At 38.9% G+C, this 13,389-nt stretch overlaps 1 protein-coding gene across 4 annotated transcripts; it reads right to left on the reverse strand.

The window, feature by feature from the left end:
* Positions 1-928: 928 nt before the first annotated feature.
* On the reverse strand, positions 929-13,070 carry LOC107760138 (ASI1-immunoprecipitated protein 2). Of its 4 annotated transcripts, none has more exons than XM_016578156.2 (12): positions 12,820-13,070; positions 12,253-12,330; positions 10,651-10,819; positions 9,947-10,461; positions 8,367-8,452; positions 7,815-8,284; positions 7,181-7,675; positions 6,251-7,046; positions 5,901-6,131; positions 5,675-5,799; positions 4,422-4,804; positions 929-2,323 (listed from the first exon to the last, which is right to left on the reverse strand). In XM_016578156.2, exons 1-12 carry the CDS (start codon positions 12,889-12,891, stop codon positions 1,223-1,225), a joined length of 4,521 nt encoding a protein of 1,506 aa, XP_016433642.2. In that variant the 5' UTR covers positions 12,892-13,070; the 3' UTR covers positions 929-1,222. The 4 variants fall into 4 exon arrangements, with proteins under 4 accessions (XP_016433642.2, XP_075111758.1, XP_075111757.1 ...); XM_075255657.1 differs by having other exon boundaries at positions 12,240-12,330; positions 12,820-13,052; XM_075255656.1 differs by having other exon boundaries at positions 12,548-13,052.
* Between the last annotated feature and the right edge of the window lie 319 nt (positions 13,071-13,389).

Consider the following 13,389-nt stretch of genomic DNA (forward strand, 5'->3'; position numbering starts at 1 on the left):
GATCATTTATTCTTTTAAAACGCTCACATAATTCAATTACTTTGAATTGACAAAAAACAATAGTGATTTTACAATAAACTTCAAGTTGTTTTAATGTGACAAAAGATGATTTTCTTGATTTTGCTATTATAATAATCATTCATGAAATTAACCGCATTTTTCATCCATGAAACTACTAGAAAATAGAATGTTAACCTCGTATGACTTGACTAATCTTTTTTGGTCCAATATCTTCGTGAGAATATAGGCAAATGTTTTTTTTTTTCTATTTAAAAAACACCTACGTTTTCCACACTTTGACAAGAGGGGTTGCTCTGATGGTAAGCAACCTCCACTTCCAACCAAGAGGTTGTGAGTTCGAGTCTCCCAAGAGCAAGGTGGGAAGTTCTTGGAGGGAAGGATGTCGGGGGTCACCCCACTAAGTGGAATTATACTGGGTTGTTGTTGTTGTTGTTTTGTTTTCCACACTTACTGTTTTCAAATTCATTTCATTTTTTGAAGATTTTGAGACGGGGTGATCTCAAATTTCATTGTGTGAGCCAGAAATTACAATGTTCAGCCTAAAATTAGTACACGTCATCTGCCATTGTTGCCTCAATAAGGAATAATGTTGTCTTATAGTAATATGAATGAGAGCCAAGTTACTGGAATTAAAGGTAGCAATATATGTAAGGACGTTTCATATCTTCCGTCTATAATTTCAGTGTTACGATAAATGATTGAATAAACTACAGTAGCTAACAATAGTGCAACTGTGTGTTAATTCGACAGAATAACCAACTACTGAATAGTGAGCGCTCATAATCAACAATTAAGCAGTACAACCTTTTTCTATTAACTCTATCATTATCCTATCCCCACAAACATTTGGATCATCACAATTTGCACCCTCGCTGAATGTCTTAAAGCATGAAAATCCTTATCAGAATGCCAGAAACTGCGTTTATTCATAAAAGGAGGTCATTGGGAGATGATTCACAATTAAAAGGAATAACACTGAAGCAGCGCAGAAATGTTAACTTTTCTATGGTACTAGAGCCCATTACGGTTAATATCCTCTTTATATTTACAAAGGGCCGTCACTCTGCACTTGCAAGCTAAATAAAAATTGAGACAAGAAACACCTAACAAAATTATAAACCCTGTATCCTTATGAACATGTTGTAAGCCTACCGCATCCATGTGAATAACTATAATGTACACCGTTATTGGTAATCTCACCCTACTTGTTGCCGAGCCCCCCAAAGAAAAGCAGAGGTGTATTACCGCGTTTTGTTTCAGGCATTGCCTGCTCTTTTTGTGAAACAGAACCTTTCTGCTGTTCCTTTTCTGGGAAAGGAAATGAAAGAGAAAGGGAGAGAGAAGCAGAGACATCCTCCACCTCCTCCACTCTAATTGCTTCCTTAGCTGAAGAAGGGTCCTGAATGACTCTCTTGTCTACTTTCCCAACTAAAAAGGGTGGGATTCCCTGAGTCAGCGAATGTGTCTCAGCACCTTGGTCTTGAATGATTTTCTTGTCTAATTTCCCAACTAAAAAGGGTGGGATTCCCTGTGTCAGCAAATTTGACTCACCACCTAACGCTAGCTCAAGATTAGGGACTCTATCGCTAAGCCGATCATTATCTGAATGATGCATTTGCCAAGGTGCTGACCTAGCCTCAACAGGATGTGGATCGACAGGGAAGAAATATCTTGCAGCACTCCCTGAGCACTCCGGGATAGCTGCTTTACTCAGAGCTTCATCACACCCTGTATCCGGAAGATAGGGTCCATAAGAGGAACCATGCATCCGTGACAAAAAATCATCACTGGAACAACTAGTTTGCTCGCTATTACCATATGATCCACCAACACTAGTCTTCAATTTTTTGTCGTAGGGTGCCTTTTCAACTACAATGTCATTATCATTAAAACTTCGGGTTGCCAGATTAACTCCAGAGTCAACAGATTGCATCACTGTCTCCACGGAACGTGGACGTTTCAGGTGGTTCAGCATATCACTATTAAGCACCTTCCGTGTTGGTTCAGTAGTTGCACTTCCGCTCGTTTCAGATGCTTCTTCATCCTTATACTCATCCTCCAGATTTATCTCAAATTTCCTACCATTTGTGCTACCAAAGCCCTTCTCCGTGCTGCCCATAGAAGCTTTCTCCTGCATACGGCCTGGAGCTTCATCAACAGAATGGGATGGCCTCTGTCTATCAACTAAAGAACCACATTCCATTGGCACTGGTTCAGTTATACTAACATTTGTCCAAGTATTGGCAGCTGGAGTAGAACTACTTTGCAATTCCGATTTGCATTCCTGTCCAGCATCTCCGACCTAAAAGAGTGTTAATGATGTGCATTAGGAACAAGCAGCAGCAACGTAAATGAACTAGTTTTTAAGCAGCAGAGTAAGGGAAAATCTTCCGTATAAACATTCAAGGAATGAAAACAGGGAGGACCCCCACCCCACCCAAGCCACTGGTTGCAGGCTTAGGACGAACACTTTTGCACAACTTGATCCCACTAGGTAAAGGCAATATATCAAGCCACTAGAAGAATTTTAAAAAGCGAGTGAGCAATACAGAACTGTGGACATGGTCCACTTGTGGTCCCTACACGATGACCAGGGCCGTTGGCCTAAAAGAGGCCAAATCTTTTGGACCAATTATGCTGCCAATAGGTATTGATCCAGAAAAATAAAACCCATATAACTGCAGCATGAAGGATAGATTAGACATGATTTTGAAGAAAAGAAATTTGAGCTGACACTCACTACTAAGAAAAAAAGAAACATAAGAAATATTTGTGAATAACAAGTTAAACCTACTACCATATCCACTACATAGCAGCAGGTTGACCATTAAGGGACAACTAGCATGCGACAAGATAAACAACCATAGAGTTTTTCTTCTTTAGTTTCATTTGTCATTGAGAACTTCTTCCTAACTTCAATCCTAGCAAAAAAATGATTGATGGTGGCCCTCTGGTATAACCGTGGTACCTTTATAGGTTTATTAGGTTTGAAAAGCCATCACTGACATGACAACTAACTAGCAGGGAAGCATATTAAAACAGTGACAACGAAACACAAAAACTAGGGTTGACAATATACACAAGAGAACTAAATCAGATGTACTGACATGAGGAAAACAACGTGCAACAGCTAAATAAGCTATGCCAAATCTAAGTGAAGCGGGACAATTGCAAAGCCTGAAATAATAGCCAATTACCTATTCCAACTTCGAGCATTAGATGTGAGCAACAAATGAATGATATGGACTTAATAGCACATGGCACAATTCAACTATATCCTAAGCGTAAACAAATAGAAGTCCAAGATTTTATCCCTGTTAAGTCATAGATGACCCAAATGAAAGATTGAGGTAGAGACTCTCAGTGGGTCGCCCAAGCCAATTACAGCGTTTTGGGACATAATGAGAATACATCCATAAGAAAATGTTGTGATCCATCTAAGAATCAGTATAACAAGTCTAGATATCAAGTCAAATGACTCAAGTGCTCTCAATGATCCTTACACCAGCCAAAAGAGAGGAAATGATACTAGCAAGAAATGTGCAAACCTAAAAGAAAAAGATATAAACTCTGAAAAATCAAGCCATAATGACATCATTCATCACTTGAAGCAACAAATGCCAGAATTGGGCTGCATTTGGACTTTGAGTTGATATATGACATGTTTTTTATCCTACCTTATTGTTAAAAAAAAAATGATATATGACATGTTATTTACAAACTAGAAAATCAATGCTGACTAGGATTTGTTTGTAAGGTCGCCAGTTCAACAGCAAAAACCAGGATTGGCAAGACCTTAACAACGAAACACAGAATAAGTACTTTTTCTTAAAGGCAAGAATTAAAAAGCACAATAAGCACTGAATAGCAAGTCACTGAAGCAACCAAGCAGACAACATACTAGAGTCACAAAAGGAACTCAAAGCAGCACTGGACTGGAACTATCTCTGTGAGAGTGTGTGTGTGCCTGTTTTTCTTTTCTTTTTTTGGGTTGGGTTGTTTGGGGGGGAGGAGTTGGGGCTGGCACTCTAGTGCAACGTGTGTAACTGTGTATGAACAAAATGAGTTTCAAATTCACACACTGACTCTTTCCAAATCTTGTTTAATAGGAAATTTTCTACTTCATTGCCTTGGGAACTCCTTGCTCTCTCACTTCTCCTCTCAAGTTTTCTCCTATAATGGAATCATAGCCTCCTTGTTCACATGTACCCAAAAAGAACATCCCAGATAGAAATAGAGGGTAAATACAAATGCCCCACCACCTACTAGAAACCATATTGCATTCAAAAGACAATAAGCAGGAAACAACTAATCAAATTTGTTCTAGAATTACAAAACTGAACCATTGAACAGCGGTTGGCGAACCCTTCTATGCAAACATGATGAAGTTAAAACAGCACCTGGAAAATGCCATATCGTCTCCTCCCTGGGGAAGAATTCAACTGGCTAGTTGGTACAATTGTGACGGAGCTAGGCTCCAGGTGCTCCACGTTTACGGCTACAGAGTCACCTTTGCAAACTTGGGATGCTTTCGAATCAACATTTCCATTGACCAATGGACAACCAGACTCCTTTGAAGCAATTACCTCAACATCCATGGTAACATTATCACTCGCAGCATTGTCGACAGGGCCGAGACAACGTACATTCTCTGGAAAAAGCATGCTTGACTTTGGAATAGCCTGGGGTAGAGGAAATGGCTTTCCAGTTGCCTGCATATGTTGCACACAACTTGCCTTCTTTACCCTAAAGACACCCCATAGGAAGAACATCATATTCCACCCTGCATAAACAAGATGATCAGAATAAGCAAAAACAAAGAGCAATTTTCTCCATCTCATTTGCATTAAGTATCTTCCAGAGCATAAGTTTGCATTAATGCATGTGTGCAATTTCAACAACCTACAGATCATTCATCACCACATGTGAATGAACTGAAATGCGCTGACCAGTATACCCACAATTGCATAGAAGCAAGTAAAGAGTAGCTAATGTAGCAAGCAGAAAAGCAGTATCTGCTTAAACAAAAATTGAAAGTATTCAGCAAATGTTGATAAAAGAAGTTACAGAAGACGAGTTCTTCTATTTTTGGCACCGGGGTACAGGATCAGAAACTTCACAAAATCCTAATCCATCCATATCCAGTAACTCATTTGCATTAAGTATCTTCCAGAGCATAAATTTGCATTAATGCATGTGTGCAATTTCAACAACCTACAGATCATTCATTACCACATGTGAATGAACTGAAATGCGCTGACCAGTATACCCACAATTGCATAGAAGCAAGTAAAGAGTAGCTAATGTAGCAAGCAGAAAAGCAGTATCTGCTTAAACAATAATTGAAAGGGAAGTATTCAGCAAATGTTGATAAAAGAAGTTACAGAAGACGAGTTCTTCTATTTTTGGCATCGGGGTACAGGATCAGAAACTTCACAAAATCCTAATCCATCCATATCCAGTAACTCCATATAGCAAAGCAAGGTAATAGAATGTGAATCAAGTCTGTCACAGTCCATAGAGCCTCATGCTTGAAATAAAATTACGAGATAATGCTTAAAAATATAAAGTAGCTATGAATAACATTAAAAATGTCAAAGCACAGCATATATCAAGTTCAAGGAAGTATCTCACAAAATGCAATCATCCTTACGTTGAGATTTTTCAGGAAGTCGGTTAGATGGGAATATCAGCAGCTCAACACCTTCAAGATTCGCTTTGAGAGCCATGTCATTCCTAATCATATTCTCCAGCAAAGTTTTATAGCACCTCTCGTAGCTGAGAATACCATCAATTTCAGATCGAAAACCTAGATAATACAGGTGGGACACCCAATTTATTGAAAGCAAGAAAGCTTAGGAGGAATAGCAAAATTTTACCTCCCAATGTCTCTAGCAAAAAAGAACAGTGCAATATTATCTTCTGTGACACCATACTCCTGAAATTGTATTGGCCAAGTGCTCAACCGTGAAACCTCGTTAAAGAGGACCTTTTGAGGAAATTTGTTTACTGTGTCAAGAACTTTGGGCGATGCACAACTTGATAAATGAGCCTGAATTCCATCACACAAGTCAAGAGTTCTCCCATTCTTCTGAACCTCAAAAGCACCCCTGAACAAAAAGTATGCGTAAACAACTGCTTCCGAAATGCAATAAAATCTCACAACTACAACCAATTATAAACCCCAAGGGAAAAACTACAAAAATTAAGATAAAGGTGGACATCATACTGCCATATATATTCATGCTCTGGAATTGCTGTCCTCGAAAGTATTGCAATTGCTGCTTGAGAATATCTATCTAAATCAACAAGTGAAGACTTTTCGTCAGATGGAAGAATAGGGACCGCATTCCCTGCTCTGCTAAGAGCTTCAGCGGCAAGCACTGACAGCTGCCTCATATTGCTGATTTCCTGTTTATAGGAGCCAGTCATAGAGTTCGATGAAAGCCCATAGCCTTCTTCATTGGTAGGTAAAATTCTTCTGCCACTCGAACCAGATGGTAGATCTTGAGCCGTTGTTTCAGAATTTGTGTTTGACATAGCCAAATCATCAGACTGGTCAAAAACCCTATTCTTACGGCAAATTCCAGGCTTCCTTAGCATAGCAGCCTCAATTGCAGCTTTCAGATCGCTGGTGCCATTTGGGGCCTCTTTAGAATTTTTTACAGCAGAAACATCAGACGTGGATAAATCAGGCCCGTCAGCAGTGCAACTTTCTGTCAAGTGACCGCTTCCTTTACACCTCTGGCAGAAAAGTGACTTCGTACCAGTTCCACTGTGTTTTAAGCGTCTCCCAGAATTCTCCCTTATTCTCTCACCAACATTTTTTGTTTCCCTCTGCTGGGACACCCCATCCAACAGACCTTCACCAGTGTTGGATGTTGGTCTCTCAGCAATATAAGAGATCGACGAAGGATCATCCCTTGCATTACTCTGGTTAGGCCTCTGATCAGAGCTACTAATTTTATTGGCAGCGGGAACTCCAGTGGAGATGGATGTGAGTGATATCTGCTTCTTAGCTTCATCTGATTCACGTAGACCAAAAGATACGTCATGAAATGACTATTAAAAGTAAAAGGCTTTAACTCCCACCCCCTCGCAGAAAATTATGAGTAAAGGATTGAAATACAGAAGGCACATCAATGCAAAGCCACTCTACCTGAATGAACAGATACTTCTGGAGTCCTACGAGCAACAGCACCAGATGATTTCAATAACGACACAGGTTTGCTGTCAAGCTGACCTGGTCTAGAATCACGGTTATTACTTGAGGAAAAAAGTGGAGAAGGATCACCTCGAAATGCTGATCTTTGCTCAGTTTTAGAAGGAACAGAAGTACCAGAAGAACGTTCTGATCTAAAAGAACTCTTCCTTTCAAATGGATTTCGTTCTTTTGTCTGCATTTGTCCTTTGTCCTGAGCAGGGGAAAACTTAGGGGATAACATCTTAACCTTTGCTTCAGAGACATTGTTGCGGCTTGTGCTTATGGATCTAAATGACATAGATTTGCTCATTGATCGGATCGAACTCTCTTTCACATCAAGACCAGCAGATTCATTAACCAATTTCTGCTTCGGCAGGAAACCTTCATCTACAAGTTGCACTTTTCGTTTTGCAGCCAGGGAACTGAAAGAATTAGACTTTGAAAAGGTGCCTGCAGGTAGAAAAAAGAATCCAGCTTAATTAGTAACGCAATACTATGAGCCGTACAAAGTGGCTAAAAGTTTAGAGAATTCAGAGAATCTCTTAGTAATTGGAGAAGGTATGATCCAAGCCAATTTCGATAAAATTACCTCTAGCAGTTTGGAGCCGTGGCCCCCACGCTGGAGTATCATGAACAGAAAGACCTCCAGAAGAGATCTGATTAACGGATTTCAACTTCCCCTTATCTGAGTTCTTAAATGAACTTTCACGGGAAAGTGCAGTAAGTCTGTTGGGACTTAGTGTTTTTGGTGATACCGAAGCTGGCTCAAAGGCCTGCTTCTTTGCCACAGAAGAAACTTCACTATCATCCATACGCCTCTTGCCAGATATTTTAGTATCAGAAGCTGTTTCCCCATCAGCATCAGAAGGTTTTGCTTCTGTTTTTATTGTGACGCCTGTATCGTCAATAGCAGTTTGTCCAGTATGATAACTTTTTCTGTATCCATCAAACTTCACAGATTTATCACCTTTCCGATTTTTCATTTCCTCGTCAAATTTGCATTCCTCACACATCCAATCCCCTTCTGGAACTTTTTGTAACATCTCTCGCATGCAATACCTAGGATAAAGCAACATTTTCATTAACCACAACACAAGGAACAAAAATGAACACGTGGAGATAAAATGAATTAGAGGCTTACGTATGTTCCGCACCATCTGTACACTTGCAACATATGGCAAGTAAATCCTCCCGACCAGCATCTCCACATATATCACAAACTTTCACCTGTAATTGGCAACGAAATTACACCGGCAATTTCAAAGGGGAAAAAGGAGGGTCTTACATACAAATTTACGAACTAGGAAGAAGTAACAGCTACAAAATTCGCACAATAAGGCAGCATGATTTCCCATACTAGAAAAACAAGACATGCCAAATTCATCACTTATGTGCATAAGAAAAGAGAAATGTGTGCCTCAAATAAAGATGGAAACAAAAGTCACATGCATAGCACTAATTCATGCATTGTAATAAGTAATAGTATTGAGAAAACATCTTCCTGCTAAAGGAATTTCAGATGACACCTTAATTTATTAAACCTTTTTTGGCGAAAATGAATCTGGACGACTAATCTAAACAAACAAAGAACCAACGAAGCAGTTGTTGCAGATCAGGGACCGCTTGTTTTTTTAGTGTTCATATATAGAAGTTAATCGATTTGACCATCCATTTGAAGTGCAACTATTCATTAGTTTTCTGCTCAACAGTTTTTCCTTTGTTTTTTGAAGTAGCAGTTTTTCCTGTTTTGATCTAATAACCCCTGTCTGATACACAGTGAGTGAGGTACTAACATCTTCAACAAAGAACCATAGAATTTGATATTGGCATTTCGCTCTACCAGCGTAAAAACAGTGTTATCAAAGGCGAAAAGCGCAAAAAAGCTCTAAGGTCCCTTGGGGCTTTAAGCGCAAAGCGCAAATAAAGCGTGGGCTTTAATGAAAAAAGGTGCAACTGGAGAAAAAGTAAAAATATGTATATGTAGTCCAAGACTAATAATTATACGTATGAATAGCAAATATATGGACAAAGAAATTGCAAAAAAATTATGATAAAGTGAAATATTAATTGTTTAATATCACCTTTTCAGGATTACACTCGTTGGCAAGGAAAAGTATGCCTTAGAACTTTGATGTGACATTAAAGCGCCCACAAAGCGAGGCGAAGCGCTCAACATGTTTTGAGCCTCGCTTCAGAGCTTAAGCGCGCCTTTGACAACACTGCGTGAAAATACTATTTTCTGTAAGCAAGCTAGAACTGTCTAACCCCATAGTAGGAATGATGCCCCCAATAAGTCATGCTCTAGTCATTCAATAGTCCTCCGCCTCGACAGGCAAGATATGCCCAGACAAAATAAACATAATCTATGAGCTTAAGTGATTTCTGCATGTGACTGATGACATGAAAGAAGATATGCAAATGCGTTTACATCTTCTAAAAATTTAGTTAGCTTCTTCCGTATCTAAAGAGACAAAAGCATAAGATTTCTCACATTTCCTACTCTAGAAGTTAATCGCCCATAGTCTCCTAAGTCAGGTTGTGCAGCACACAGTACAGGGTAATTAAACAAAATTCAATCACAACTGACTATCAGTTACAAATCATGTTGGTCTTGCCTGGGGTTGATCTATTGGGATGAGACAAATTACATGTTTAGAGGACAAAACAAACAAAAAGAAAAGGAGTATTCCAAGAGAAAATAGCAAAAGCATTCTTACTTACATCTTGCTCCTCAATGTCAGAATCCTCACTCCCATCCATTTGATGTGATTGTAGAGCATCCTTTGTATCAGACGAAACGGGTGATCCAACACTCTTTTGGTCATCCTTCTCAGGACAAGTATCAGCAGGTAGATCGCCAGAAGCTTCAGATGCCACATCGTTCTTTATTGATGAATGGTTATTTTCCAAATAGTCTCCTATACTATGTGCATTTCTTGAAGATGTTTCCCCCATAGGTGCCTTATTATTCGCCTCACCATTACTTTCATTCCGGCCACTGTGGTCAATTGAACTGTCATCTGCCTCAGTTTTCACATGTACACATCCAGCAGAAGTTTGATTATTTATTGTTTTTCCACTAGAAGTAGAAGAACACTGTAGACTTGATCTGTCTTCGCTCATCTTACTGGAGCTGGACAATTTATTAGCTTCGTTGGCTCTAACGACACATGATATATTGTCATCAAGGCCTTCAAGAGATTTGGGATCCTTTAACTTCAAAAATGCTGCACCATCTGAAGTAGCGGATGAAACATCAGAAGTCCTTGCATTTGATTTAATTTCAGCATTTGCAGAAAAAGATAAGTTACTCGAACTTGTGCGGATTACACTGTTTATTTCACTACTCTGTCTAATTTCACATTTTCTCGTCTTATTAGAAGAAGAAACATCATTGACAGAGAAACTTAAACTATTTATCATACCGGTTTCCCCGGAAAACTCATCAACTGTTGATTCCATGAGGCTTTGACTAGTAGGAAAACAAGATGAGCAAGGAGTAGAACACACGTTACACGACCCGGAGACTAGCCTTCCACCAACACTCTGATTCCGAGGACACCGAATGGATTCCTTACTAACTTCAGTTGACACCTGAACACCACAGAGCATTTAAAAAGGAGTTTTCAAGGGGAGGAATCAACAACAGGGAAACTTTGTTCAACAAAAAGAGATTAAGGCAAAAAAAGTGAGTCAAGCATACTAGGAAAAAATCCTTACCGGAAAGCGCATACTAGAAAAGGCCTACTAACAAACTTTTAACATCTCAGGTATCTTAAATGGTATTAACTGAACAGGAGCACTCAGCACCCTTCTTTTTCTTAAAAACAAAAAGGGAGAATGAATAAGAACGGGCTAGTCCTTCACATTCAAAAGATTCCTCTTAACATTAGTCAAAAACAAAAGTACCTGTTACCAAATCCTAAGATATCAGAGTCTAAGTATATTAAAAGAAAAGATTCAGCCCTTCCTTACTGAAATTATAACTGAATAACAAAAAAATAGTCCTTCGCATTTCAAAAGTACTTCCCTTCCATTAGAAAGACTAACCCCTATGATTAACATTTTGTTCAGATATTGCCTATTCTAAAGATATTGCCTTCCATTAATAATGAAAAATGCTAGATTCAACCAGACACGTTCTACTTGCACCACATTACACATTTCTGTTAAGTTGCTAACAGCTTGTAATTATCAACGATGCCATAATATAGCCCAAGAAATGGCAGTGCTCTCCACAGTAAACAACCAAATTTCCGAAAAGCCAACAAAGAATATCTTAACAATGTTGTGAAGCATAATTCAGGGGAGTGTCGAACTCCAGGCAACTCCAGGATAAAAAAGAACTAAAACCCGCAATTTACATACATCCGCGTTAAAAAAAGCGGGCGCTTCCTCGCTTAAGAAGCGGAGCGGGAGGGGTATCGCTACCAGTGTTAAAAGCGGCTCAGGTATGCATAAGCGACCGCTTCTCTCTAAAAAGCGAGAAGCGGTGAAGCGCCTAGAAGCGATCCAAGCGGACGATTTTTCAATTAAAAGACCCAAAGTCTTTTTTCAATTAAAAGACCCAAATCGCTGATTTGTTCAAGTAAAGTAGGGTTCTTCTTCTTCTTCAACACTTCATCAGTACAACAGCAACTTAGTTTCAACAGGTATGTTTTCCAGATTTATTTCATTCTTCTTCTTCTTTTTCTTTTTTTTTCTAAACGTCCAAAAAGCGCCGAAATGCTGGCGAATTTTTTTCAGAAAAATTCTGCCCAGTTTCTGCCAAGTTTCTGCCCAATTATTTATTTTAAATTTTTTTTTAAATTCCGCTTCACTTACAAAAAAGCGGGCTCTTCGCTTCTTATTTTTCGTGAAATGGGGGTTGTCGCTTTTCCTCGCTTCACGCTATTTTTAACACTGACATACATTTTCCAAACAAACTAATCGACAGCAAATAGGAAGTGAATGTACATCGTGGTAATGGAAGCGAATAATGAGTCAGAGAACGAGCACACAGCACGTAAATTACCCTGTAGGCTCACCGTATGCGTCTGGGAGTTACAGATAGGTTCATCAAACGGCCCTTGCATTCGATAGCTTCCTCTCAACACAGGGGTGATCTAAAAACGAATTAAATACACTATCAGTCAAAGCCAAATAGCATCATACAAAATCTAAAAACAACAGTTCTGCAGCAAACAGATCGTGTAACATTCCAAAGCATAACAACTTCAATAACATAAACTGAACTGAATAATTCCACAACTCCAGTATGCATATAGGATGGAAATAATAAATTAATAAAAAGTATATTTTTGATTAATCGGAAACCCTAACCTTCACAGAACTGAAAAATCTTCTTCAAACAAGTATCAGGAACAAATCAACATTGAAATTTATCCACAAACGATGCTGTTCCATACTGATTCCGATTGAGATAAAAAAAAAATCGAAACTTTTGATTGATGCAACGATTTAGGAGGCAGTTAAAACTGAACGACACCGGCATCAATTGAAGCTATTATCTACTGATGAATTGATAGGATATAAGGCAAAAAACACAGGAAGAAACCCCTAATTGAATTTTAAAAAAAGGGCAAATGACGTGCCTTAGGTTGGGGGAGAGTGAAAGTCACATTGTACAAGTCATTGAGAGTTCGTTCCTTGTTGTGTTTAGACATCGCCGACAAGGAGACGATCGATTAAGATTAAGCATACACCTTTGCCTTTGTTTGGGGATACCATTCAAAGCGTAATTATCTCTACAATTCAACGCATGCAATGAACAAAAATAGCACAAAGAAAACCCCCAAAAATCCAAATGCGTATTATCTGTACCCTCTCTCTCTCTCTCTATTGATATTGATTATATATGTGGTAGCAAATGTCAATTTTGAAAGTTGTAAAGGGCGATTATGCAAAAAGTAAAATACTTACTATGTACAATCTGATTGGAGTATGTGTATTTTTTTATTAGAAAAAGGAAAATACTTTGGGTGCTGTAAATTTATGGCGGAGATTAGGAAGGTATTCGAATGAACATTTGATTCGTTCAGAGAACAGTTACAATACGCACTGTCTTCGCTTGCGGCGTACGAGCAAACACACACACACACACAGTGAGTGGATTTGTTCGGTATCGTTTATTTTCCTGCTTACTAGCACGGAGCACGCTACTA

This window comes from Nicotiana tabacum, chromosome 6, assembly GCF_000715075.1.
Source record: "Nicotiana tabacum cultivar K326 chromosome 6, ASM71507v2, whole genome shotgun sequence".
NCBI classification, from domain to species: Eukaryota; Viridiplantae; Streptophyta; class Magnoliopsida; order Solanales; family Solanaceae; genus Nicotiana; species Nicotiana tabacum.